Consider the following 12902-nt stretch of genomic DNA (forward strand, 5'->3'; position numbering starts at 1 on the left):
TGTTAATCTAAATGATGATAAATGGAGGCCGTGTACAAGCATCCATCATTGGACATTTTTATTTGACATGCACTTAACTTCTCCAGACTCTGTTGTGTCTGTAGAGTTGCAAAGCTGAATAATTTCCCCTGCACACCAAAGCAGACTGCCTTTGCTCTCTTTGCTTTAAAGTTTGTCACTTAAAGAGTTTTCAGGATGGAATTATGTGTGAAGCTTCAGGCAGCACAGACTGAACTACGGGGACCCCTACTGGCGGAGCCCGGCTTGAAGTTTTAATGAATGGGAACATGAAGCCTTCTGGGAACGGGGATGTTTTGTGTCATTATAGCTGTAACGTATTTCGATCTCATTGTCTCTGTAAACCCAATCATAATGATCGTCACCCTCGCTCAGTGTTGACGGCAGCTCCCAGACGAGAGGTTTGACGTCTGGGCCGTTGAGCTTCGTCCCACCAGCTGCTCACCTGACAGATGCCTCATGAATACGGCTGCTCGGCCCAGCCTGTCTGCCTCCTTCTCCTGTGTACCTGTCATTTTGACTCCTTTCTTCTTCCTCCAGGTGATCAGACAGCTGATGAAGAAGGAGTTCACCCTGGAGTTCTCTCGTGACCGCAAGTCCATGTCCGTGTACTGCACCCCGGTGAAACCGGGCTCCCAGAGCAAGATGTTCATCAAGGCAAATAAAATTTAATAAAAAAAAACGGCAGAAACCTACTTTTCTCCCACTTGCATGAAGGGTGATCGTCTCCCGTGTGTCCTCAGGGCGCCCCGGAGAGCGTGATTGAGCGGTGCCAGTACCTGCGGGTGGGAACGGGGAAGGTGGGGCTGACGCCGGCTCTGCGGGACCAGCTCATGTCGAAGATCAGGGACTGGGGGACGGGCAGGGACACCCTGCGCTGCCTGGCGCTCGCCACGCACGACAGCCCACCTCGCAAGGAGGACATGGACCTGGAGAACTCCAGCAAGTTTGCACAGTATGAGGTAAATCAAAATTTGGATCGTCTTTCTCATTAAGTCATGTTTTTGGGTTTGGTGAGGAGAGTTGAAGGTTGATACAGTTATTATGAACACCGGAGGCAAGGGCAAAGTACAAGAATTTCTCTCCCATATCCCCATGCAGCTCCCTAATTAAGAACTTATTTTGCAGTTTGACTATTTTTATTATTTTTTTTACCTTTGGACATCTCCGGCCTGCTACTCTCCCCCTGCTGACGGTCTTTAAGCTGAGCTCCATTTAATTTCCCAGCTCCACATGAGTGTTTTCAGTTCTCCAGTTATTTTATTCATCAGGTTGTGTTTGTTTCGTGCAGCTCAAAATAATGTAGACGAAGCTCAAGGTGAGGAAAAAAAAATGAATGAATGAAATTAACTTTTATCAGGAGTGTTTAAAGACAAGTTTCAGAATCTGCAATTTAGTTTAAAAATTTGAAGTTTGTTACTTAACCTTGAGCTCATAACATTCACATGTGCAACACAAATTTTACTCTTGTCATTTTAAATGTTCGTTCGTACTCGTGGGAAAGTTTTCATTTACTGAACAGCCAAAAAAAAAACATGGTTCTCTAATTTTTCAACAAATCGGCTAATGAAGTGAAAACCTTTGCAGAATTACCTCTGAGTCTGGTTCTGCAGGTTCCCCCCTGTTAAAGGGGAGTTTTTTTTCTTTCCATTGTCTCCTATATTTGCTCATGTTGTTTTTTCTCAGTAAAGGTGCTTTGAAATAGCTGTCTTCTATTTGGCACTATAGAAATAAAATTGAATCACTGAATTGAATCAAAATCCTGTGAAGGAGCTAAACTCTGATGTGTTGAATAACGGGACAGCTCTGCAGCCAGGTGCTGACTGATCCCTTTCTTCACAGCAGTTTTTAAGTAAATCAATCACGTATTGCCATTTTGCTATATGCATAAATATGGCAGCTTTATTTTCCATGCTTCATATCATCAATCAGCCGTTATGACCACCTGCCTGTTTGCCGACTCTGAGCCATAGATGTAGAAAACTCAGCAGGTGTCTGGAAACGATTGATTTATTCACCACATTTCATACTCTCCATTGTACAAAACTCCACATGAACTGCTCCTCTGGAGATGCTTTGAGTCATCCAGACATCAGATTCGTCTCAACTTTGTTCAAATATTGATGTTTTGTTTTGTTTTGTTTTGGTTTTTTTTGTACCTAACACATTGAAAACAAAATGTTCACTTGCAGTGATATTAATAAAGTTTATTCCGCCCACACCTGATGCTGGAGGTGTTTGACAAAGAACTGAAGAATTCACTCGCATCATAAACCACTTCATCGCTCAGCGCCTTGGATAAAAACTAGTTTTGGTTGCTTTGCACCATTTTATACAGTTTGAAGACCACATGTTATTGTTGTTCTCCCCTCAGCTGGGCCTGACGTTCGTGGGCTGCGTGGGCATGCTGGACCCTCCCAGGAAGGAGGTGATCGGCTCGGTCAAACTGTGCAACGAGGCGGGGATCCGCGTCATCATGATCACCGGAGACAACAAGGGCACGGCCGTGGCCATCTGCAGGCGGATCGGCATCTTCGGGGAGGACGAGGACGTGACGGGAATGGCCTACACCGGCCGCGAGTTCGACGACCTCCCGCAGGAGGCGCAGAGGGAGGCCGTGAAGAGGGCGCGCTGCTTCGCTCGCGTCGAGCCCGCGCACAAGTCCAAGATCGTGGGATACCTGCAGTCCTTCGATGAGATCACAGCCATGGTGAGGAGAACAGCTGGAAGTCACTCCTGCTTCAGGTTCACGCTGTTCTCTGTATGCATCCCTCTAAGTATTTTTATGGCAGTTGTGAAGCAAAAAACACAAACACATTCTCCATGTGTTGCTTATGGAAGACCCATGAGAAGAGGCCAGTGAGATGCGATATTTTCGGGTCTTTGTGCGGCTGCTCTCTCAAACACTATCAGCAGCTGTCATCTCTGGTCCCGCTCTGCCGCTTCCTATCAGACGCTCGTCTCGGGGGAAAATAAGAGCTGATCGAAGAGGAAGACGGGAGGGAAGGGGGGGGGGCGATAATATCACCACTTCACTGTCAGATTTGCGGCAGCGTGAAGCTGCGGTGGCGGATAAATACCTGCCTTGTGTGGCTTTCGCTTGATGCTGTCTGGATCTGACGAGACCCTCATTACCGTCCAAATGATGAGCTTTCAAAAACGAGTCTTGACTTTGATCAGTTTTAGCTGGATGATACAGTTTTAATTCCGTTCCCTCTGGTCTCAGACTGGAGACGGCGTGAACGACGCGCCCGCCCTGAAGAAAGCCGAGATCGGCATCGCCATGGGTTCGGGCACGGCTGTGGCCAAGTCTGCGTCTGAGATGGTGCTCTCGGACGACAACTTCTCCACCATCGTGGCCGCTGTGGAGGAGGGCAGAGCCATCTACAACAACATGAAGCAGTTCATCCGATACCTCATCTCCTCTAACGTGGGGGAGGTCGTCTGGTGAGAGGAAAAGAAAAAAACTCACCGAGATGCAGCTTTTTCTCGCCCATTGCAACTTCTACTGATTCATGTCGCTACTCTTTTCTTTTTTTTTTTTCCCGCAGCATCTTCCTGACGGCCATCTTGGGCCTGCCCGAGGCTTTGATTCCAGTCCAGCTGCTGTGGGTGAATCTGGTGACGGACGGCCTGCCAGCCACCGCTCTGGGCTTCAACCCTCCGGACCTGGACATCATGGACAAACCGCCCCGCAACCCCAAGGAGCCGCTCATCTCCGGCTGGCTCTTCTTCAGATACCTCGCCATCGGAGGTAGTGAAACATGACGCGTGTAACTCCCACTGTCACGTCAATCCAAAACCACGTTAATGTTGAAAACGTAAAACCGACAGGTCCATTAGTACTTAAGCGGAGCCAAACAAAAGCAAGTATAATTTTCATCACCTCCAAACAGATTGTGAGAATCTACCTCAAGCTGACGATGTTGACCTTTAGTTTATGGAAAGTAAAATGCAGATTGTCTCTGCGGGTCGATCTACGTTATTATTTGTACACTCGTGAGAAGTTTATGGGATTTTAATTGTGATAATTCTGGCTTCCAGTAAAAATTAGAAAAGACAAAACATTCTGATCCTCTGAAATTCATCGACTCGCTTCGTAATAATCTGAGATGCCTTTAATTGATTCTTTTTTTTAAAACAATTCTAAGTAAATGTAAAGTATATGAAAGTTTCACTGTCTGGAGGATTATGATCTTTTTTTTCGAGTGATTTTATTCACTGAAGACCAATTTGTAGTATATCCATCAGTAAAACTTACATGAAAGAAAACATTTGTACAACCATCTTTCCGATGTGTCAGGTCTGCGTTGTGTTGTCTTTCATCTTCCCACTGTGCAGCATTGATATGCACACATATTGAAGAATAGAATCCCATGTAACCACATTTTCATCTTCTTCAGGGTACGTTGGACTTGGAACTGTGAGTGCAGCCACTTGGTGGTACCTGTTTGACGAAGAGGGCCCACAAGTGACGTTCTATCAGCTGGTGAGCTCAGTCTGTCTCCTTCAGTTTGGTTAGTTTCAGCTCGATCCTGTTCTCAGAGGAGATGGCTTTCTCATATGTGCCCCCCCCCCCTCCCTCCGCCTCCTCTGCTCCTCCTTTACATTTCCTGCCGTTGGACGTAGTAACGTTCTGGTGATCCCAGCAGTGAAACTAGAATAGCAACCACAGTGAGACCCGTGTGGACGGAGTGCACACAGGGCTGGAAGGAGGCCAGCAGTCTGCAGCTGCTCCCCCTTCAAACCAGGTGGCAGAGGTCCTGCTGACGTCCTGCCAGCCCACACACACACACACACACACACACACACACACACACACGTACTCACACACAGCGACCCCATCTGTCTTGTTGCAGCGGCACTTCATGCAGTGTACGGAGGACAACCCCATGTTCAAGGGAATCGACTGCGAGGTGTTTGAGTCCCGCTACCCCACCACCATGGCGCTGTCTGTGCTGGTCACCATCGAAATGTTCAACGCACTCAACAGGTCGGTTGTTTCCCAGTGTGGTCAGCTGAAGGATGTGCCTCTGCTGTTTGCACTGGTTATATTTTAATATGTATTTCAGATTGAAATTATGCTTTTTTGGAGAATGAAATGAAACTCTCCATCTCTTGGCCAGGATCTCTCACTGCTTCATATCTGAACTCTGACCTTTCCAGATACCAGGGAAATGTTTTCATGTGTGGGATGTCACCGTGCTCTGATCTGTTGGCTGTGCTCTCTCCAGTTTGTCTGAGAACCAGTCGCTGCTGCGGATGCCTCCCTGGGTCAACATTTGGCTGCTGGGAGCCATCATCCTCTCCCTCTCCCTCCACTTCTTAATCCTCTACGTGGAGCCTCTGCCGGTGAGTTCAGGACAGACTCTCACTTTGGTACAGTTGAGTCTTTTTTCCTTTAATTATTCATTGGATATCTTTACAGGGAGTGTCAATGCAATGTGTGCAAGAAGCACCTCTCTCCTTTTAATATACATTTTTTTACATGGTGGTTGTGACGTTTTTTCTTTTTTAATATGAGGTATGTGTGTATACCAACATCAGTCAGACAATATAGAGTATGTATCATGAGACAACCATTTTAAAAAGAACAATTTTTAGCTACCAATGTAATAATTTTGTGAATTATTAATATAATAAAAGCAACTTTGGAAAAAATAGTAAAAGATTGAGCCAGAATTGAGATATGCACAGTATATTGTCAATGGTTGCCATCCACCATGTCTATTTTAGTTAAGCAAACTGCACAAAACCTGCAAAAAAACCTTCTTTTTCACCCTGATGTAGCTCTATTTATGCAGTTTTACAATCCTGGCTTTTGTCATGACGCTTGGTTTTAAAGTAGGGGCATTATGGAAAATCCACTTTTTTGAGCTTTGTGTAATGCTATAGTATCATTTCCCCATTAAAAAGATGCTTGGAGTTGTTTCCTGAACCTTTCACTCATATTTGAGCAATCCCTGAATCTCCCCTGGCAGCCATGTTGAGCGCTGAAACGCTCGGTGCTGCACAGCTCCGCCCATAATGCACAGCTCCGCCCCATCTCTGACAGAGTCTGCACAGCTCCTCCTGCACAGCTCGTGCTCCTCCACCCCTCTCCGCTCTCGGAGAATGCGCATGGAGACGAACGCTCTGAGGGGGGCGTGTCGGTTCTAGTTTCATTCGTCTTTTCCGTCTCTCCAGCTGATCTTCCAGGTGACTCCTCTGCACTGGTGCCAGTGGATCGTGGTCCTGAAGATTTCCATCCCAGTCATCCTCCTGGACGAGGCGCTGAAGTACGTCTCCAGGAATCATCTAGAAGGTAAAATTAATCCGCCCACTAAGAATCCCTCTTTCCTTATAATAGTGTAGTTTTCCTTTACACTAATCTCCTTTTCTGCTCTTTTCCCCTCCTATATTCTTAATTCAGCTTAAACTATTTATAATCTCACCTTCTGGGAAAAGGTACTCTTAACTTCTTTCTGCATCTCTCCTCTTTTTCTGCTCCAACCTGTCAGAAATAAACTGATTTTTTTTTCCCCCCAAATAATGTTGTGTGTTTCCTCCGTCTGTGGCAGGTGATGACGAGAGGAGATACCGGAGGAGATGGCAGCTGAACTAAGACCTCTCCCTCAACGCACTCACACAGCTAGACTCACACGCCCCCCCCCCCCGCCTCCCGTCACCAGCTAGGAACCCTCGCTCGCTCCGTTTTCTCTGCCCTCGTTCTCCTGCTCCTGCATTGTCCAGCCGAGCGCCGCCGCCGCCAGGGGCGAGCAGGGCCCGGACGAGAGCGAGAACGCTTCCGCTCCTGGCGAGCACAGCTTGGCACGCCTGTGTGTGTTTGTGTGTGTGTGTGTGTGTGTGTGTGTGTGTGTGTGTATGAACGCTGAATGTGTGTGTGTGTGTGTGTGTATGGGGGGGGGGGGAAAACCCAGGCAGACCTGTGTTTGAAATTGCGAAAAACAGCAGCAGAGATATAGATAAACTGCCTGCGGCTCTGCTTTCTTTTCTTTTCTTTTTCTTTTTTTTTCCTGCTAATAGGTTTTGTTTGTTTCTAATTTGGACTGCGCAGTACGAACATAACGGCGTGGAGGTGAGGAGCAGGCCGTTGAAAGCAGAGCATCAGCAAGAAAAAGTGGGAAACAGACGGGGTTGGAGGCGGCGGCTGTGTGTGTGTGTTGAGTGAGCCACTGTACCCACGTGTGTGTGTGTGTGTGTGTGTGTGTGTGTGTGTGTGTGTGTCCACAGAGCATTATCAATATGGAGCTGCTGTATCTGTGGCCAGTTCGCTCTGCTTCAGCCTCCCTCTCTTCCTCTCCTGTCTTTTAAAGGAAAGGCAGCTGTGGTGGAACCCCCCCCCCTTCTCCCTGGGGGATTTGGTTTGAGTTTTATGTGTGCGTGTGTGTGTGTGTGTGTGTGTGTGCGTGGAGATCTCGCTCCACCTAAATGTGTGAATAGCTTTACGCTGCTTTGCCGCTTCCTTCAGCTCTTTTTTAAAATTGGAGGAGCCGGGGTCAGCTCACACGCTCGGCAGAAATATATATATATATAAAAAATAAAGAAAAATCTTAAAAAACCAAGCGAACCAGCATGAGGAGAGCAGCCGTGGGCCCGCTCAGCCCGGCTGGGCCCGGGGAACCGCTCTGTAAAGGCCATCTGCTGGGCTCTCACTTATCTTTCATGTTAAATTCAAGAAGGAGCGGAACATTGAGGCGAGGCTTCTGTTTATCCTCCTTTTAAATTATTCACATATTTCTGACCCTGATCCACAGCTGACATGTCACATTGCGTGTGTGTGTGTGTGTGTGTGTGCCTGCGTGTTTGTGTGTTCGATAGCCTTACTTGAATACATTCGACTGCTTAAGCGTTTCAGTCTCTAATTCACTCAGATAGTTAAACGTGAGTTTAAATGTTTTTTTTTTTTAAAAAAAAGCTTGATTGTGAATCGTGTGTGTATTGAGCACATCATGCCTTATCCAGCCCACTGCACCGCCACATCGGACATGTGGTTCAAATGAATGTGTTCCCCTCGAACCTTTACAAACCAGCTTTCCACGCGCCACTTTCATTCACACGTGCCCCAAAAATGACGCTCGTATGAGTCTCTGAACGTCCAGTTGGACACACACACTTGTTGCTGTGCTTTGTGCGCCGCTCCCTCAGCTCCTCCCGCTCTCTCAGAACTTTAGCGATTCACTTGGGTATTGTTTTATAGAGACGAAATGATAATGTATTTGACTGAATGAACCCACGGGGGTTTCAGATCGTGTCTTTTTAAGTCTTAATTCTGGGTTTTGGAGTCGGGCCCTGGTGCTCTGCGGACTGGGTCGTCTGTGTTTTCGCTCCCGAGTTGCCTCCACGTGCAGAAGGGCCGAGTGTGTTCATCACCAACAGGTACACGCGTGTAGATTCTGCACGGAAAAAGGAAATCTGCGATCTGTTTCACACCTTTAAGTTTGACCTACAACAATCACTTATCGGAATAAAAAAAGTGGAATGTTTCATGTTTCCGTTTGAGATCGGTCGGTCTTACAAACCCATACGTTTAGTTGTGGCTGTTGACACAGTGTGCAGATTCTTGTCCTTTTCCTATCTGTTGCTTCCAGAGCTGATTTCATGCTGCAGGACTCATTTCCAAGAGCACGGTTTAACATCCGAAGGAGAAAAAACTCCACCCTTAAACCCTTCTGATCCGTCTGCTTTGTTACTGCTGATGGTGTTCCTGTACTGTTCTGTTGATGTGGACGAAATGAACGCAGAGAAAAAAAGCCTCCCATCAGATGGAGGGTTTCAGGGTGGACTTTTCCTTTCGATTCTGCTTGACGTAAAACAGCTTTTATGTTCATTTTAAGTTGTGGCCCCCCCCCTGTCCAGACCAGCAGACCCCGTCCCCGTCCCCGTCCCAGCTCCACACGGCTCTGTAACCTGCTGGTCACCGGCCACTATCGGTCTGTATAGGCTTGTTATTTACTACTGAATCCTCAAATCTGTACAGATGATGAGAATAATGATCGCATGGAACCTTGTTACTGTAATAATAACCTATACAGTATGTAATATTTAATTTTTTTGATAACTTCAATGAAACCTGCTTACCAACAACAGACTTATGAGAACCTTTTTTTTTTTTTTTTTTTTTTAATTTGAGCACATGGTATCCAAGGATTTCCTTAGTTTTTGTTTGTTTTATAGAATAGAGGTTGTTTCTTCATTGTTCCTGTTTGGTTTTTACAGTTGCTGGGGTTTTTGTGTCTTTTACTGTAGGGGAAAAAAAATACAGCAAAACAAAAAGAAATATGACGTTATCATGTTTAAGGTAGACAAGAAATATGCTTACGCTAATTTCCCGGCGACGAGGCGGATCATTTCAGTGATAGCTATCCGGTGTGAGAATGTTTCAGAAATTGTGAATGAACTGTGTCTGGTTTACACTGAGCGATCAGCAGTGATGAATCCTCGGTTATGAAGTTTTCTGACTGTTCATTGAAGGGCTCGGTGGGGACGCAGGCTTTAGAGACCTCAGTTTGGCCCTTCACAATCTGCGTGTGAGGGAAATTAATTCCCCCCCCCCTTGACGATCAGACTCCTTTTCAATAACTCGCGACCCGCCGGTTTCTCTGTTCACACAAACGGTCTCTAGAGCCTGAGTCCCGCCTCTGAGAAATTAAAAGGATTCTCTGTGTTGCCTTGTTAATATTGTGGACACATAATTTTATAAATGACAAAGACGTGGAAATAAAGATTATTTATCTTGTTATTTATTCAGAGGTTGTGGTCTATTTTTTTTTTTTCATTTTTTGCACGTAATTTCAAATTTCTCTCCCTTCTTAGGTTGATTAAAAACTCCATGCTGTTGAAGTGTTTCAGGACTCAATCTAAAGATTTGCTTTATCAGGCAGCCAAATTGTGTTCATCCTCTGAGAAAGCACCCTGCTGCCAAAATTATAAAAAAAGAATTTATTTTAAACCTACAAAAATCAACAGGAGTAGTATAAACCCCGCAATTGTTCAAAGTTCGGTTTTCTTTATGAGTAAAGCTGAACTGGCTTTTGTGAGTTCACTTTATTTCCCTTGAATATTTATATTTTAAAGAGATCTATGTTGCTATGTCCCCATTTCTACCAGATTTGATAAAACATCAGTTTCTTTTTCAAACTTACATGAGAATGCAAACCTTAAAACAATGAACTAAAAAGACTGACAAGATCATTTGCTTGGTTTTGCGGGCCGGATCGAAGCCTCATGCGGGCCAGTTTTGGCCCATTGGGCCTTATGTTTGAAACCTCTGCTCTATATAACCTGAACACCTGTGGATAATTTTGAATCACCTCCATGGAGAAAGCCTTCCTGTGCGCACAGAAAACACCAATAACAGGCTTTTAAAATGTGGAATGCTATTTCATGAGGGAAAATTAGTTTTACTTGTACAATTTTAACACAATTTCTGCTTAAAATTTTAAAGAAAACCCTAAAAAAAGATGAGTAAAATGCTGCCTTTTTTCTTCTTCCTATGTTTAACCTAATTCCAACTCAGCCCCGCTTTATCTCTGATCAAGTAGAATTCGAGAGAATAACCCCAACTCATCAATTAACGACATTTCTTACTCCTCATTATATCTTTTATGTTTTCTTCACTTCAAATTTTGTTTTTGATGAGACTTTTTCAAAATGATGTAATTTCTGAAAAAGTATGACTTTCGTCCACAGACCACTAGAGGGAGCTCACTGGTGGGAAGTGGAACACAGTTTGAGAATCAATAGCATCCTTTCTCACTGTGGTTTGGGTTTGGGAGTCATCAGTCTGTGGAAATCTCTACAAAAAAAAAACTATTTGGAACCACGACTATCACATAGAGGGAGGAGGCCCCGGCTGACCTCTGCATTACCAATTCAGACAAATATAATGAATTTAAAAAATATCACCAGGTAGAAATAGAAACAGTCCTACCTAAAACACCCCGACATGAGACACTGGATTTACACTAATCCATCTTCTATACACACTGAAGGGAACCGGGGAGTTTTCCAGCTGACACAAGCTTAAAAAAAATCTGTCATGGAAAAAAATGAAAATCATTAAAACACAAACACTTGTAAAGTGAAGTGCAGTCAAACACTGCGCCACCAGTTCAGTCCAGCTTCATGTAACATCGAACGCGAAGAGTTGAAAACGTGGTCGGAAGGCAGCTGTCCAGTGAGCGCTGCGTTCCTGTTTTCTGTGTTTAGTTTAGAAATATACACCAACTGTCTTGACTTTCAGCAATCACAGACTCAACTGTTTCAAAATCCTGTGTTGATACAACAGCGTGCAATAGATTAGACTGCATGTCAGGTCTGGCCAGACCCGGCTCTCTCAAGTTCAGCCCGGTGTAGGTTTGGATGTACAAAGTCACCATCAGCTTCATGCAACCACTCATGATTACTAGGGTTCAATTTAAGGCCTTTCTACAGTGGGGAGGCTGGGGGGGTCCATCTTCTCCTGCATGTTTTTTTTTCCCCCCCCAGTGATTTCCTGCTCAATCCCACAATCAAAAAGTCTGTTATGGCAGGATATAACCCGGACCACAACCTCGACTACATGACTGGACAGGTAAGGAAACAGTATGTGACCATTTTCATTTCTCTGCTGAAGGTTTCCTGTTAATCTCGTGAGCCCATAGGAGCACCAGGAGAAGGTCTCTTCATGTTCAAGCTGTGGAGAGCTTTGACCAGCAGGGGGCGATGTGACACCACGTTCTCTGCTTGCACGGAGCCATGAGGTGACCTGAGATGTTTTCTGTTTTCTTTATTCTCAAGCAGCTGGTGTGATTGCAGTGACAACCCATGCAGTCACACACCAACAATACAAACACAGAACATTCTGAAGTCCAACAGCGACATATTTTTTCCCCAGTCAGATATGTATATATACAAACACACACCATTCTGCAGGACTACCAATTATCATTCAGCTCCCATGTGTGAAAAATATGCATCCACATCCTCCCCAGAGGAGGAAGTTCCTGTAGAGAAGGAGGGATCCAGAAGTCTGCAGGGAGGAGAGAGGAGGATCTCATTAGCATCAGGGCTGTTATTTTCACCCCGAGTCTCAGAGGGGATGCAGGATGGTGGAAACTCAGCAGGGACACACAAACACACAAGGCCGAGGAAAGCAGCTGGGAAAACTTGACGTGACTAATGGAAAGGCCCACACATCTCCATCTGAGTTCACCGGCAAGGGTATTAAAGTGGAATCTGCCTCTTTTCCTGGTCTTCATCTCGCTGATCTCACAGTAACATGAACAAAACGCGGCGATAATGGAGTGTGAGGCTGACATCCACTGATTGAACCGACGCCTGAGCAGCAGCGCTGTGAGGATCACAACAAACGCCCCACAATCAATATTCTGTGCCGTTTCCTTCACAGTGCCGCAGCTCAAAGCTGCGATTTCTGTTTCTGCAGAGACAAAAGGACCAAAATGAATCACACACCTTGATGAAACATCCGCAGACACATGAGACACACCGACACCCTGGACTTTGCACAATCACAGAGAAAACTGAGTCAGATTACAGAAAGCATTTGGGGGAAGAAGAGTGAAACCGAATGTGATTTTACTGGGAACGTTTCCAGCGGTTCTGCTTTCACCCTGTTTCCTCCACATCTTTGTTGTTCTGCAACACACAGCAGCTCCCAGACTGACCTCAGCGAAAGGTCGCGTGTGCCAGATTTCATTAATTAGTTCTCTACAGTTGAACAGCGTCCAACAGAATCAGAGGCTGCAGGTCTGCGATAATGATCTGGTCATGCAGCAGGCCTCTTTTTGAACGCGTCTCATGTAGACTCTATGCACATACAAGGCCGTGCCGCGGCCGCTCCTCGCCGTGACTCATGTGAGAACAAGCAGATGCAGCTGGCG

General features: G+C 45.6%; 1 protein-coding gene across 2 annotated transcripts in view; it reads left to right on the forward strand.

The window, feature by feature from the left end:
• atp2a3 (ATPase sarcoplasmic/endoplasmic reticulum Ca2+ transporting 3) overlaps positions 1 to 7914 on the forward strand; it is a 47999-nt gene extending 40085 nt beyond the window's left edge. Inside the window, exons 12-22 of one of the 2 annotated variants that reach the window (XM_030100993.1) lie at positions 559 to 675; positions 762 to 980; positions 2393 to 2728; positions 3245 to 3465; positions 3570 to 3772; positions 4422 to 4507; positions 4878 to 5011; positions 5253 to 5370; positions 6205 to 6322; positions 6431 to 6465; positions 6579 to 7914. In XM_030100993.1, the coding sequence (XP_029956853.1) occupies positions 559 to 675; positions 762 to 980; positions 2393 to 2728; positions 3245 to 3465; positions 3570 to 3772; positions 4422 to 4507; positions 4878 to 5011; positions 5253 to 5370; positions 6205 to 6322; positions 6431 to 6435 (1557 nt within the window). In that variant the 3' untranslated portion in view covers positions 6436 to 6465; positions 6579 to 7914. The remainder of the gene's footprint in view (positions 1 to 558; positions 676 to 761; positions 981 to 2392; positions 2729 to 3244; positions 3466 to 3569; positions 3773 to 4421; positions 4508 to 4877; positions 5012 to 5252; positions 5371 to 6204; positions 6323 to 6430; positions 6466 to 6578) is intronic. The other variant, XM_030100992.1, reaches the window with a different exon arrangement.
• The last annotated feature ends 4988 nt before the right edge of the window (positions 7915 to 12902 follow it).

The sequence above is a fragment of the Salarias fasciatus genome, chromosome 10 (assembly GCF_902148845.1).
Source record: "Salarias fasciatus chromosome 10, fSalaFa1.1, whole genome shotgun sequence".
Lineage (NCBI taxonomy): Eukaryota > Metazoa > Chordata > Actinopteri > Blenniiformes > Blenniidae > Salarias > Salarias fasciatus.